The following is a 15,159-nucleotide window of genomic DNA, read 5'->3' on the forward strand; positions in this document are numbered from 1 at the left end:
ATAGTTTGTGGCTTTAATTTTACATTAAATCTTGTATATTCATTAAGATAAATTTGCAAATGTATTTTCATGTGAAAACAAATACATTTTTTTTTTTAAATGGTTATTCACCGTTTTTCATCTTCTTTTGCCATAGACATGTAAATGCAGTCTTATTTCTGTATTTTTTGTGATATTTTCATGTTTATAAAAATAAACAGGAATAACAATGTAAAGTAAAAACCGAATAATTTTATAAAATTACAGATTCTTTACAGTGTTAGGGGAGTAAAGAAGAGCACAAACTGAGGTAGTGTCAGGTGGAGGAAAAACCGACAAAGCAGAAATCATTCCAGGAATTTCCTGAAGATCGCAGCTGGCCCGAGAGCAGGTGAGAGATGTAGGAGAGCCAACAACCGTACAACCACTCAGCGTCTTCTTGTCTTTTTTTTTTATTTTTTTTTTTTATAAAGAGCGTACACCATTGCAGCAGCATGGACTCCGGCACTCACACCGGAACCTGTTGCTATGACAACTGTGGGTTTCTGTGGCAACAGTGGGAAATACTAAAATCAACAGGGACTGAGTCACTTCCTGTCTCGCACAATCCTTCCTCTTTTGAACCTGCGAGCCCGCAGCGGGGTCGACTCCAGAGTCACAGAAAGCAATCATACTGTTAACACGCTCAGGCAACCACACAGATACACGTGTGCACATGTGTGTGCATTTGTATGTGCATTTGTGTGTGCGTGTGTGTGTGTGTGTGTGTGTGTGTGTGTGTGTGTGTGTGCGTGCACTGAGTAACAGACCTCAACCACTACTTCATAAATTCCAAGTATGAAATGATTGCCGATGAAAAGTTACAGTGTGCTAAATATAAATATATGTTCTATAATCATTTTCTTCACTTCTATTTCTGCTGTTACACACATCACCAATGTCTTCACACATCATGAGAATATTTTCATGTTGATATTATATTGTCTCTTGTCAAGGAAATATTATCTCAAAGAAACCTTTCAGGAAACCATTCATTTTGTAGCTTCTGCAGTATGTACTGCGTTACTTCACATTTGTCTACAAAATCCTTGATTTCACTTACAAAAGAAGCCAAAGTTCTCACATGTCAAATGTTGTCTAAACACAAGCAGCTATGAGAGGACTTGGACAAAATATAGAGATTTTTTTTTAATATCAGATCAGAATAAGTAACCAAGATAAACTAACCAGAAATTCAATGTCAACTTTCTTTACCTGACTCCTTAATCTATGTCTTACACTTTGTTGCCTAGTACCAAAACAGCAGTGAGGTTTGACAGCCAGCTTGATCCCAGAAGAGCAGCTAAAGCCTGAGTGGGGGTTAAAGGTGCCCTGCCACACAAAGCCGTTTTTACTTGCATTTTTTGAAATATGTTAGGTTCATATGTGTTTGTGTTATGTGGTGAATGTGAAAATGAACTGCTACCTCCTCTGTCAGCTCTAGCCACTGGAAAGAAATAAGCGGAGAAATCAGGCCAATTACAGAAGCTGGTCAGTCAGACATCATGTTGCCTGAGCTCATTACTATTCATGAGCTCGCCCAGTTGCGCTGGGTAAAGGATACTGATAGCCAGGCTCTCATTGGCTAGCTGTTAGCCAATCAGAGTACAAGCAGCTTAGCTCGTTGAATATTAATGAGAACTGGCACAAATCGAGCCGAATCTTCCTGCAGGCTTTCTATACCACGCTAGAATGGCTGGAAACAAGGTAACCAAGGCCTTTTTTCCACAAAAAAATGTTACAGAGTCCATGGTAGAACTTCAGACATTACCACAAAGTAATGAAATACGTGTGGCAGGGCACCTTTAAATAATCAAACTAAGTGTAAACTGCTAAATAAACGATAACAATACCTCTGGCCATGCAGAGTGTGCTGCTTTTTGGAAGGTAGCATGAGGCTAGAAGTTGCTGTGGCACTAAGAAGTTGACTCAGCAGCCTGCTGTGACTGGATGAATGTTGATAGAAGAAACACGGAATTGACAAAGAATGTGTGTTTTGGTCTCATCACGGCCAACACTCAATTTCTTTAATAAGGTCAGTATCAGTGCCAATACCAATGCGGTGCGCCGGATCGGTGCATCCGTTTCTAAAATTGGCAAAACATGTTATTATGATATCCATAAGGGAGCCAGTTTTTAATAGATTTCAGTTACCATCCATTCATTCACCAAACTGCATGACAACTGGAGTTGAAGCAATCAGTCGATAAGTCGACGGAGTCATTTTTCAAACAAAAATGCCAAAAACTCATAGTGCCTGCATCTTCATTCTTGATGATTTCCTTTCTTTCTTTGTCTTTTTTTGATAGTAAAACTGCTTATTTATGGGTTTTGGACTTTTGGTCGGACAAAAGAAGCAATTTGCAGACTTCTCTTTGGCTTCTAGGAATCTATGATTGCTGTGTTTCACTATCTTTTTGTCCATTTTGTGGACATTTAATGGAGAAAATTATCTGCAGATAGACACATAACCGTTAAAGCGTGATTTATGCTTTTGCTTTAAATCTATGCTGGAGGCACGGAACCCTACGCCGTAGCCTGACGTGCACCTCTCGGAAAATGTAACTACACGTCGCGGCTACGCACGTCTCTCAGTCGTGGCTTGGTAGCATTGCATTTCCCCCCCGACTCCTTTCCTGGTTCTCCTTCTCCATAAACAAAGTGATATCAAGGAGAGGGTTAACGTTTCCTGCTCCTGATGTCCCACCATGGTCAGAAAGCTCAGTGGAGACACTTTGTTTCTCTCACTATGACTCTAGAGTCCCTACTCGCTCCAAAGCTAATCGCCGTCACTCTCTCACTCGCGCTACCACACACACACACACACACACACACACACACTGCTATTCTCTTAAAGAGATCAACGCACACAGCAACGCACAAGTATAAACTTCAGGCCACTTACGTAGGCTACGGCAAAAGCTCTCCGCAGAACCATAAATCAGCCTTAAGATGCAGCCTCAGTGACAGATCCATATTACTTTCTATACTATGTAAATCTTTGGAACTGAATAAAAGCTGAGCCCCGGTGTGAGAGACAATCTGTTTAAGCGGCCTGCAGAAGTTCAGGTAAACTATCCTCCAGCTCTTACCTTTTGGCTTCCTCCAGGTGACACAGGTACTCATAGGCCATGTTTTGCTGCCGCTGCTCATCCATCTCCTCGGCCGTGAGCCGCTCCACGCCATCCAGGACGGCTGCAGCAGCCCAAAACACAAAGTGAGATTTTCAAACAGCAGCAAAAACCAAAACGAATGTCGTTCCTCAAAGCAATGTCACAAGAAAATTCTGGATCTCTTGCTGAATTTACACCAAAAGAGCAAAAAGGAAATGGATCAATGTATTGCTCTTTACATTTTGGTTGATTTATTAACAAACTAGGGCTGTGCAATTAACAGCGATTACGATTTCGGCTCCTAACGATCACAAGAACAGTGTAATCGAGAAAAGCGATTTTGCAAGTCACTCATTATTTTGAATGAATGAATGCTTTATTTCGAACATTTTAAAATAATGATAAAAAAAATTAAAATAAAAAAAACTAAACATTAATTTAACATTTACGAAAAGGAATAGGAAGACGCAAAATCAAGACATTAGGGCTGTCCTCGACTAAAGAAATTCTTAGTCGACTAACACTTATATGATTTTGTCGATTAATCGATTAGTTGATGTAATCGACAGAGCTGTGCTCTTTGAGAGGTGGTTAAGACTAGAAAAGCACAATATAAATGTAGTTAATTAACCATCTGTAAAGCTGAGTTTCTCCACAATTAATCCTGCAAAAGCACCACTTTAAATCTTGTGTTTACCAGAAATGTGCTCATAAGTTTCTTGGAAATGAGTAATTAAGCATGAATAACCATAAAAAATGACTCATCAACTAAAGAAATCTTAGTCGACTAAGACCAAAACGACCGATTAGTCGACTAATCGACTAAGAGGTGGCAGCCCTACAAGACATTTTTCCTATGTTTATATTGACCAATCTGTAAGTAAACAGATCAATGAATCTGATAGTCAAAATCCTTCCTCCTCACAGTATTTAGTGAAAACCATATTTTTGTACTGTTTTTTAAAACGGGGTCATACTTGGACGTTGCTTTAACGATGGACTCAATCCGTTCCACAATTTCACTCCACATATAGAAATACAAAATGTCTTTTAATGTTGTACGAACACAAAGACGTTTCAAAAAGAACTCTCCCCTTAGAGTATATCCCCCATCTCTTTTAAAAAAATATATGTTTTGAATATTGCCAGGGAGTATGTTGTTTATTGCTTTATACATTATTTGGGCCGTTTGGAAATGAACCAGATCATTGAATTTCAGTATATTTTGTCTTGTGTTCTGAATGAAAAATGAAAAAGAAAAGCTCAAATGGGAAAAGTATGAAGGGAAATCTCACAGTTGAAGGTGTTTCCACTAGGGCTGCACGATATGAGGAAAATATGTAATTGCGATTATATTTTGACTGATATTGCGATTGCAATGTGATTCATGATACTGAAGGGAATGATCATATTTGTATCATTATTCTCATTTTCATTGACTAATATAATAAAAAAAAAAAAAAAATTAAAATGATTATAGTGTGATTTTTGCAAGGATCTGTACCAACAAAGATGTTTTTCTTTAGTCTGTAGGATAGGATTTGTAGGCCGGGACGTCTCTGCAGCACCACAATACTTCATTCACAATGGTTTCAGACATATTTTGCCTTTAACAAATACTGAGCCCCTCTGCGATTTGGATATTGCACTAGTCCATATTGCAATTTCGATAAAATTGCGATTAATTGTGCAGCCCTAGTTTCCACTGTTGATTTGTTTAACTGTCTCACTGTTTTTTAAGTTCAATAATTGCAACATCTTCCCAAAAGTCAACGAGTAAAACGAGTGGTAAATAATCGATGATTTCTATATTGACCAAAATAATCGTGATTACGATTTTTTGCCATAATCGTGCAACCCTGTAACAAATAGGTGTTTAAGAACGTGTTTCCTGGTTGAGTAATGAAGGACAAAGTTTCCATCCAGCTTCCTAGGCCTCTCCAAAGCTCCATACACTGGAGGTGTTTTACATTCATTAGTCATCTGTGTAGTCAGTAAACACATGAGCTTAATGTGGCCCAGGGCTGTGCGACTGTATGACGAGGGCATGCCTTTGTCTTTAAATTGCAGCTTATTCATATACTGAAAACAAAAAACAATGCAGGGGAGGTTATGGGGGCGATTCCCGTGAGAACACACAGAGTGGAGCCGTGACTCCTGCCTGCAGAGAAATGTTCCCCATACAAGTTTTCACCTAAATTATAGAGAGGGGGGATGGGGCACGGGAGGGCGCGCGATACAAAGAGGCCCCATTTTAGCCTCCTGTCAAAATCTGAGGTGGGAGAGTTCAGCCTGGGCATCCCAGGCAACATCAACAGGTAAATCCTGATTTCAACAAAAACTCAAGAGGACTCCATGCCATGAAAACTGGAGCACCAGTTTCTGAGTTAGTTTCACCACTGATATGTATTCCAAAAAAAAAAAAAAAAAAAAAAATGAAATATTGGGATATGCCAGCTAAGCAAACTACTTCTTGTTTTCCATATTTGATAGATAAAGGAGTGTAAAGTTTCACTGCGCAATACAAATGAAAGATGGAGGACTGATAAGCACATTCTCTTCAAACTTTGCCCCCCCAAATGGTTTAGAAATTAATTTCATGGGCGGTGGTTATATTGTGCAAGTCCCTGTCTTTACACAAAAGACAAAAAACTTCTACATTTAGGAATATTCTGTCCAGTTTTCTACATTTGGCACAAGTACATGTATAGGTAATAACTTGGGAGCGTAAAAACTAACGTGTATGTGGAAAAAGTTGGGTAAACTCTGAAAGCAGGCCTCCCTCCCTCTCCACTCTGCGATGCGTTATTATAAAAACGCGGAAGTCATAATTAGGCTGTATCCATGCTGTCAGAAATAAAAACCCAATCCGACTGTGAGCGCGTTGTACAAATCCAACTTTTCTGAAGCTTTGGGGGGCGTTTGCATGAAGCAGAGCGGTGATCCGAGCTGCTTCTCCCCCCCTTGTAGAGGGAATGCAAGCCGCCTGCTTGGCATCCTATAAGGTGGGCAGAAAAAAAGAGTGTGAACTTACAGCCATATCTCGGCCGGAGCCCGTCTGTCTCGTCAGAAGTTGACATCTTCCTCTCTTGAGAAACGCGACTCTCTGCGCCCCGGTACAAAGTTTACGCACAGTTTTGGACAGTTGTGGTTCCCAAACTCTCCGGAGCCAAAAAAAAAACACTCAACACGGATAGAAAACCTGGGAAGGACCTTTCGGCCCTCTTGTTCCTCCTCTGCACACTTTGACTGGAGACTTTTTTTTTTTCTTCTTCTTCTTCAAACCTCACTGATGTCACTGGGTGTGTTCTTCCTAATCCTGAAGTATGCGTTTCAGGAAACAGAGTTCAGCAGCCTGCAGGCGGGCAAGCTGCTGACGCAGCGCACTCTGCTGTCCGCTGCAGGCAGGACACCGAGCACAAAAACTCCTCATGATCAGGAAACTGACTTCTAATGTGAAAAATCCAGTGACGGAGAAGTATTCAGATCCTTTACTTAAGTAAAAGTACTAATACCACACTGTAAAAAATACTCTATTACAAGTGAAAGTCCTGCGTTGAAAATGTTACTTACGTGAAAGTATGTAGGGGAGACCGGGGATAGTTGTAAACTTTTTTGACATTTCTGTCTTCTGTACTTGGAGCTTTTAAACCAGTGGGTTCAAAATGTGATACAAACTAATTACATGTGTCTGCTAATAAATTGTGTAATTATCTATGCAACCCAAACAGAAAATGCATGGTTTACTCTCAAACACAAGGAGTAAAATGTTAAAATTACCCCATATCCGGGTTAGTTGTACCATGCCCTGGGGTGAAATGTAACATCATGAAATTAAGATTATGACAAAAACTTATTATTGCATGTTTTATTCAACACTTAAATTACTTTTTAACATAATATTTGTGTGTGTATGTGTTGAGAGGCACTCCTCGGTCCGTCTTTCTTTTCCAAAACTGACATTTAAAGAAAAAACATAAATACAACCAAAAGATTATAAGGCAAGACAAGGCAGCTTTATTTGTATAGCACATTTCAGTAACAGGGCAATTCAAAGTGCTTTACATAAAACATTAAACAGCAGTTAAAAACGATTAAAAGATTAAAAACAGATAAAATACGAGAATAAAATGTACAGTGCAGTATAAGAAATTAACAATTATTTAAAGAAAGGCAACATAAAAAAGAAAGGTCTTCAGCCTTTATTTAAAAAAAATGAGAGTTGCAGCAGACCTGCAGTTTTCTGGGAGTTTGTTCCAGATGTGTGGAGCATAAAAACTGAACGCTGCTCCCCCCTGTTTAGTTCTCACTCTGGGGACAACAAGCAGACCTGTCCCAGACGACCTGAGAGGTCTGGGTGGTTCATAGTGTAGTAGCAGATCAAAAATGTATTTTCGCCCAAAACTGTTTAGTGATTTATAAACCAGCACAAGTATTTTGAAATCAATTCTTTGAGGCACTGGAAGACAGTGTAAAGACTTCAGAACTGGAGTGATGTGATCCACTTTCTTGGTCTTAGTGAGGACTCAAGCAGCAGCGTTCTGAATCAGCTGCAGCTGTCTGATTGATTTTTTAGGGAGACCTGTAAAGACTCCGTTACAGTAGTCAAGTCTACTGAAGATAAAAGCATGGACAAGTTTTTCCAAATCCTGCTGAGACATAAGTCCTTTAACCCTTGATATATTCTTAAGGTGATAATAGGCTGACTTTGTTATTGTCTTAATGTGGCTGTTAAAATTCAGGTCTGAGTCCATGACTACACCAAGATTTCTGGTTTTGTCTGTTGTTTTTAACATTGTCGTTTGAAACTGAGCGCTGACTTTTAATCGTTAATCTTTTGCTCCAAAAACAACCACCTCAGTTTTTTCTGCATGTAGATGTTAAACAGAAGAGGCCCCAGAACGGAGCCTTAGGGAACTCCGCACATCATACTGTATTTGTATGCTTAGATGCATAATTCCCTATAGACACAAAGTAGTCCCTATTCTTTAAGTAGGATTAAAACGAGTTTAGTACTGAGCCAGAAAGTCCAACCCAGTTTTCCAAATGGTCTAGTAATATGTCATGGTCGACCGTATCAAATGCAGCACTGAGATCAAGTAATACTAAGACTGAAGATTTGCCACTATCTGTGTTTAAGTGGATGTCATTAAAGACTTTAACAAGAGCTGTCTCAGTGCTGTGGTGTGGTCGAAAACCCAACTGGAAGGCATCAAAACTGTTGTTTATTGACAAGAAAAGGTTGAGTTGTTGAAAAAAACGCTTTTTCAATGATTTTACTTAAAAATGGAAGGTTTGATATCGGCACTATAGTTGCTCATTAGTGTCTAGATTGTTCTTTTTTAAGTGTGGCTTAATGACTGCAGTTTTCAGGGCCTGTGGGAAGATACCTGAGAGAAGAGACGTGTTTACAATCTGTAGAAGATCTGAAGCCAAACAATTTGAAACATTTTTGAAAACGCCCGCTGGTAGAATATCAAGACAACAGGAGGAGGTTTTCAGATGTTGTATAATGTCCTCCAGGTCTTTATCGTTGATCGTATGAAATTGCGTCATATTGGAATTTGTTACTGTACTTGATATGGAGGCACTGACTGTCTAATTTTATGAATTTTGTCTCTGAAGAATTCATTGCAGGCCTTGGTGGATAAAAGTTCAGATGCTACTGGTACTGGAGGGTTTGTTAACCTATCAACAGTAGCAAACAAAGCACGTGAATTATTATTGTTTCTGGCGATAATGTCAGAAAAGAATTATAAATGCGAAGTCTCTCTTTATAGTTATTATAATGGACCTGGAGATTAGTTTTTCGCCACCTTCGTTCAGCTTTTCGACACTCTCTTCTTTCTGTTCTCACCAGTATAACATTTCTCCATGGAGATCTTTTCTTACCAGAGACAGCTTTGACCTCAGTGGGAGCAATGACATCAATAACATTTGTAATTTTACAGTTGAAATTATCTACAAGCTCAGTGACTAAGACCCCAGAGAGGGTGGGTGTGGAGGAGAAAAGCTGAATGAATGTTTCACTGGTGTTTTCAGTGATATAACGTTTTATGATTACCTTTGTTTGGACACTTTTGTGCACAGAGATAGTGCCGTTAAAGAAAACACAGGAATGATCAGAGAGAGCAACGTCAGTCACCACAACCTTGGAAATGTTCAGACCTTTAGAGATAATCAGGTCCAGAGTGTGCCCCTTATTGTGTGTGGGCTCCGTCACATGCTGAGTCAGTCCATAGTTCTCAAAAACACAACATAGTTATTTGGTCTCTCTGTCCTGGGGGTTGTCAACATGAGTGTTAAAATCACCAGCAATAATTACACAGTCAAAGTTAATACAGATTATAGACAGCAGTTTAGTAAAGTCATCAAAGAATGTTGAACAGTATTTAGGTGGCCTGTAGATATTTAGAAATACAGCTCGAGGGGAGGACCTTAGCTGAAAGCCACATATTCAAAAGAAGCAAAGTTTCCATAAGAAATTTGCATACATTGGAATGAGTCATTAAACAAAATTGCGACTCCACCTCCTTTCTTATTCACTCTATTCTCACTCATAAAACTGAAGTTAGGAGGAGCTGACTCGATAAGAACAGCAGCACTGTTATTATGGTCTAGGTTTCAGTTAAAAACATAAAATCAAGATTGTGTTTAATAATAAAATCATTGATTAAAAATGATTTTCCATCCAAAGACCTGACTTTAGTAAGGCTAGTGTTAGCGTGTTAAAAGAATTATCTGCCTCATTTTTTGGGACAGGCTGCGGCTGACGAGGAATGGATGCTAAATTTGCTAGATTTGCAGTTAAGTGCTTCTTATTTAGCGGAATCACCATTCTTTTTCTATTACGTATGACAACAATTATTTTAATTATATATTATTACATTTTTAAAATACACAGCATGTTTTTGAATGATTTTTGCACATACGGCAGAACAGAAAAACGTCAACTTTCCATGAAGTTACCAGCTAACATTAGCTAGCTAGCTTGGTTGGTTGCTTGAGACCATAAACTCATATGAAAATGTTTACTGAGGTAATAAATCAAGTGTGAAGTAGGCTCATTTTCTCATAGACTTCTATAGAAACGGACTTCTTTTTGGAACCAGTGGAGTCGCCCCCTGCTGGAAATCAGATAGAATGCAGGTTCAAGGCACGTTTCACTTCACTTCTTTCGCCTTGAAGCTCTATTATTTTTTTTTACAGTCTATGTTTTTATATAAAGACGTGGCGAGTTTCCACTGGATCTAGTCGTGGCTCGTTGGTCTAGGGGTGTGATTCTCGCTTAGGGTGCAAGAGGTCACGGGTTCAAGTCCTGGACGATCAGGTTAATACCAAATTCATAATTTAAAGTTGGCGTTAGAATCAAGTCTGCCCACATGGTGGAATCTAGGCATATTTGTTCACGCACAAAGTAGAAGAATTGGTAATAGACAAAGCGTCAGCTAAATGACATGTAATGTAATAGTCCATTCTGATAGATAATTCAAACTTGACAGAATGAGCTACCTTACTTTTAGCTACATTTATACAGGAAGCAGTTCATCCTGATAGCTATGTCCTTCCTCACAGAATGAGCTATACTTTAGCTGCATTTATAGTAAGTAGACGAGTCCATTCTTATAGATAATTTCTACCTGACAGAATGAGCTACCCTACTTTCAAGAAACTGAGTGTTGTTGGGTTTTATCCACCCGTGACATCCGTGCCCACAGCCACAGACATGTGTTCCCCCCGCAGTGGCCTCTCGGGCGGGGCTATACGAGTCAATATAAGAGAGGACTAGGTCCGATGGGTGGTGGTAGAATCTCCTGTGGACCTGCTGCGACCCCTCTGCTCCTCTTAGTCCTGATCTGCTGCCTCCTGCCGGGACCTCCGCCCTCCTAGCTCCTCCTCCAGCACCAGCACCAGCACTGGGACCAGCACCATGGATAGCTCCGGGATCGGGATGCTCCGCGGACTGCTGTTTGTCGGCCTGTTGTCCGTCATCTGTCACGGCCAGGCGTCCCAGGAAGTCTCCGCAGAGGACTTCGGAGTGGACAAACCAGAACCAGCCGCAGACAGAGACCTGGTCAGTATCTGAAGATGCTCCACACATGTGTTAGTTTATGGAGGAATGTCAACAGCCACTCAATAGATCAGTAAATAAGTAAGTAATTAGTTACTTATATTAATAGTTTTTCTAGTGCGCATTTAGCAACACACAGCTTAAGCTGACCAAATTGCTGTACAAAGAAGCACCAAGGTGCTGATAAAAACATTGAAATGTAAAATAAAAAGTAGAAACAAAACACACATATATAAAAGCATCCCAACAACAAGCAGCAATTTAGAAATACATAATTATAGACATGACAGAATGAGCCATTAGTGTAAAAATGTGTCTTTAGTCTGTATTTAAATACAGAAATGGAGGGAGCACATCTGATATCTAAAGGCAGCTGGTTCCACAATCATAGAGCAGCAGCAGCAAAGGCTCTGTCACCTTTTAGTTTAAGTCGAGATCGGGGGAGACAAGCACAAGGAGTAGTTCTGACAGATAAGTAAATGAATATAATTTTAAAAAGTCAGAATCTGTAGCTACATCTCAACAAGTGTTGGGGTTGTACTGTATGTGTACAGGCCTAAAGGCTACAAATCCTCATTTTCTTTTATTTGGATTTTGTAGAATTAACAAATGTATAATTTCTTTTAGTTCAGCTTAATAGGAAACAGGTAGAAACTTACTGGAAACATTTCAAATCATTTTGTGTTTTGTTACTCAGCCATTTCAAGAGATGCACAACAAACTTTTGCATGTAAAGCAAACGTTTGGCTTTGTTCATCTTAACAATAATGATACACGTGGACATTTTCTGAAAATATTCTTAATTGCTGATTACACCATCGTTAACGGGTGGTCAGAGTTAATTTATTCACTTCATTTTCAACTCCTCTGAAACTCTGCCAACCCTTCATGCTGTGCAGCTAATCCCTGTTCAAACCCCACAGAACATTATTCTGACTTCTAGTAGAGAATTTTCCAAATACACCATACATATATCAGGCTGAATTTTGGGGAAATGTGTGTGTAAAATGATGCACAAGGCATCTCAAATATTTCCATATGATTGAATGCAGCTCTAAAAAGCACATCATCTTGAATTTAAAAGAGTCCTATAGCCTCAATGAAGACTTACAGATACAGAATATATATGATACTGTCTTTGACACATTCTCCTGATGTTTTTTGTTTCTGCGATCCGATCTCTGCTGAGCAGGTCGACGCGCTGGAGGCTCTGCTGGGAAGGATGCACAATCGTATTTCCTCCACTGAGAAAAGAGGAAGCATCCCTCTGGTAACTTCACTTTATTCACTATATTTATGCATAATGCACCTTTACATTATTCCCTGTAATTAAAAACAGCGGTGTATAATGTAGTCATTTGTTTAAGTCCTTTCTGTATGCTCTGTACATCACGCCACTGCTGTTTAATTAAACCAGTTAGCAAAAGATACCTGCCAGTAATTAAAAGATAACCAGAAAAGGCCAACAAGAAGTCTTTTACTCGGTGCAATTACAGACTAATTAAGATCGCTCCCCAGCTGAAAGAGTGGGACTGGAAAAAGCTATAGAAAACCCTTTTTCAATCCTCCTGAAATTAGACAGAACCAGCTAATGAACAGGATGTAATTATTTCACTGGAAAAAGCTGGAATGATTACCATCTCACTCTCATTCTCTGGCGTCAAATAAATCAGAAGAATGAACAGAAAGTGGAAACAACTCATCAAAGCGAATTCAATAATGAATAGAAAAGGCCTGTGTAGGGCTGGGCGATATGGGGAAAATCAGTTATCACAATATATTCTTGACCAAATACATCAATGTCGATATTGCGACGATATTGTAGAGTCAATAGTGGGTGCTTTAGCAATAGGGCTGCACGACATGAGGAAAATATGCGATAACGTTGTAGAATATCGCGATTACAATGTTAATTGCAATAAATAAACAGATATTAAAGTGTACTCAGATCTGCATTTCTGCTGCTTTCAGTATTCTCCTAAAATACAACACATTGCTTGTTGAATTCAAGACAAATACAATACAATACAAATCATTTCTAACATTCTTTTATTCAACAAATTTAACATTGAATTGAATATAAAAGGCAGCACTGTCTTTACCTAAAATAAAAAATCTGTTTTGTATCTATAGCGATATGTCGCAGCCTTTCACGATGTGTATATTGCACCGGTTGATATTGCGATGACGATAAAAAAAAAAACGATATGTTGTGCAGCCCTATTTAGCAAAATATCTTCACAATTAGATTTGTGATAAATAATCATCAGTACCATGGATATAATGACTAAGTGGGTAAAGGCAGGTAATAGAACAGCTAGAACAGTCTGGTAAGTTCAGAAAATGACATCACTTTACTGTAATGCAGTCTTTTAAACCAGGAGAAGACAACACTTGTGTCATATCACAATATTACAATCTAAGCCAAAATCTAAGACAATATCTAGTCTCATATCTCGATATTGATATAATATTTATATATTGCCCAGCTCTAGGCCTGTGCTAGTATTTGCTCCATACATTAAAATTAACCCTCTGAGGACAAAAGATGCACCGGCGAGTCCAAGCGATGTTTGACAACGCTACTACTCAAAAAGCGATATCACTACATGTCATTTTAAGACATTTATTTACTATTTTATTCATATATTATGCTACTTTTGTGAACCCAAGACTTTTGTACACTCATTTTAAGCCCCAAAACAGATGAGTTTAGGTTTGTTTTTGCAAGAGATTTGAGAAATTTCAAAAAGCAAACATCAACTTTTCAGCTTTAGGGCCAAATTATCTCTTTACCACATTGCTATGGAACACATTTGGGCCTCACTATACAGAAAGCTGAGTTTGTTTTGAACATTTTGATATGAAACACATGGGGGATCCCGTTCTATGCAAATATCCTTGAAATGTGAATTTAAAATGAAAATTAAAAAAATGCCCTTAGACCTCAGAGGGCCTTGCTGCCCGTGATGACGTTGCTAAACATCATTGTAATTTTTGAGAACTTTTACAACCGTATTGCATAGTATCTGAACGCTGTGAGTAACGTTTCTCTCTCCCTCGTCCCGGCAGTGTGTGATGGGTGACCGGTGTGCCATGAAGTACGGACCTCGCATCGGGAAGCTCTGCGACTGCGGCAGAGGAGCCAACTGCAACTCCTACCTGCTCAAATGCCTCTGAAGCACTGAGGTTTTCTTTTCTTTTCTTTTATTCGCAAACACAGCATCACTTCTGCAGGAACAAACTTCCTTCCACAACCTCAGCAGGCTTCCATAAACTGGCACAATGACCCTGACTCTCTGAATCTTAATATCAGGCTCTAATATCATCATTTATATCCGTTATGCATTGGTGTTGTTTTGGCAGCTGTTGCCTGAGGAAGAGCATGCGTTATGTATTGCTAAACGTCCTGAATATTTACTGTAGCATGTGAATGTTTCATGTTCAATAAACACATTTATCAACATGTCATCTTGTTATTTTATTTACTCAAAGTTTACTCATAGTTAGGTAGGATTTCTTGCTCCATGTTGCCGTCATCTGTGTTAGTTTCAGGGATGAAACAAGTTTTAATTTTTTTATTTTATTTTTTATTTTTTATTTATTTAACCAGGAAAAATCCCATTGAGATTAAAAGCCTCTTTTTCAAGGGAGTCCTGGCCAAGAAGCAGCAAAAAAGTTATAAACATACAATACGATTACATATACATTAAGAAAAACAATTACAAAGGATCGACTCAAGTGCTCTCAATCTGGACTTAAAAGCGTTCAATGAAAGTAATTCAGTCAATTTCCAGTCTTTTTGCAACATGTTCCATGTGTGGGGGGCTGAGTGAACAAAAGCCCTTTTTCCCAGTTCTGTACGGGCAAGTGGAACAGCGAGCAACAAAAGATCATTCAAACGCAAACAGTGAGAGCCAACACTCCTCAGTGAGATTAAATTACAGATGTAGGAAG

At 39.0% G+C, this 15,159-nt stretch overlaps 2 protein-coding genes across 3 annotated transcripts in view; one reads left to right on the plus strand and one right to left on the minus strand.

Annotated features, from left to right (window-relative positions):
• The window catches only part of iqgap1 (IQ motif containing GTPase activating protein 1), a 72,327-nt gene extending 65,881 nt beyond the window's left edge, over nt 1-6,446 (minus strand). The window contains exons 1-2 of the mRNA XM_031323659.2: nt 6,166-6,446; nt 3,111-3,213 (exon numbers count right to left, since the gene is read on the minus strand). Of these exons, the coding sequence (XP_031179519.1) occupies nt 3,111-3,213; nt 6,166-6,211 (149 nt within the window). The 5' untranslated portion in view covers nt 6,212-6,446. The remainder of the gene's footprint in view (nt 1-3,110; nt 3,214-6,165) is intronic.
• cartl (cocaine- and amphetamine-regulated transcript-like) lies at nt 5,359-14,668 on the plus strand. 2 transcript variants are annotated; one of them, XM_035999671.1, is made up of 4 exons: nt 5,359-5,449; nt 10,981-11,205; nt 12,395-12,472; nt 14,275-14,668. In XM_035999671.1, exons 2-4 carry the CDS (start codon nt 11,062-11,064, stop codon nt 14,380-14,382), a joined length of 330 nt encoding a protein of 109 aa, XP_035855564.1. In that variant the 5' UTR covers nt 5,359-5,449; nt 10,981-11,061; the 3' UTR covers nt 14,383-14,668. The 2 variants fall into 2 exon arrangements, with proteins under 2 accessions (XP_035855564.1, XP_031179582.1); XM_031323722.2 differs by having other exon boundaries at nt 5,399-5,449; nt 10,779-11,205.
• Nucleotides 14,669-15,159: the final 491 nt, after the last annotated feature.

Source organism: Sander lucioperca, chromosome 3, assembly GCF_008315115.2.
Source record: "Sander lucioperca isolate FBNREF2018 chromosome 3, SLUC_FBN_1.2, whole genome shotgun sequence".
NCBI lineage: Eukaryota > Metazoa > Chordata > Actinopteri > Perciformes > Percidae > Sander > Sander lucioperca.

What these genes read in the sequence shown, in the direction of transcription:
- cartl (XM_035999671.1), top strand. Translation starts at nt 11,062, where the DNA reads ATGGATAGCTCCGGGATCGGGATGCTCCGCGGACTGCTGTTTGTCGGC. An exon ending in CAGCCGCAGACAGAGACCTG is followed by an intron (nt 11,206 to 12,394) that starts GTCAGTATCTGA and finishes TCTGCTGAGCAG; the next exon opens with GTCGACGCGCTGGAGGCTCT. An exon ending in AAAGAGGAAGCATCCCTCTG is followed by an intron (nt 12,473 to 14,274) that starts GTAACTTCACTT and finishes TCGTCCCGGCAG; the next exon opens with TGTGTGATGGGTGACCGGTG.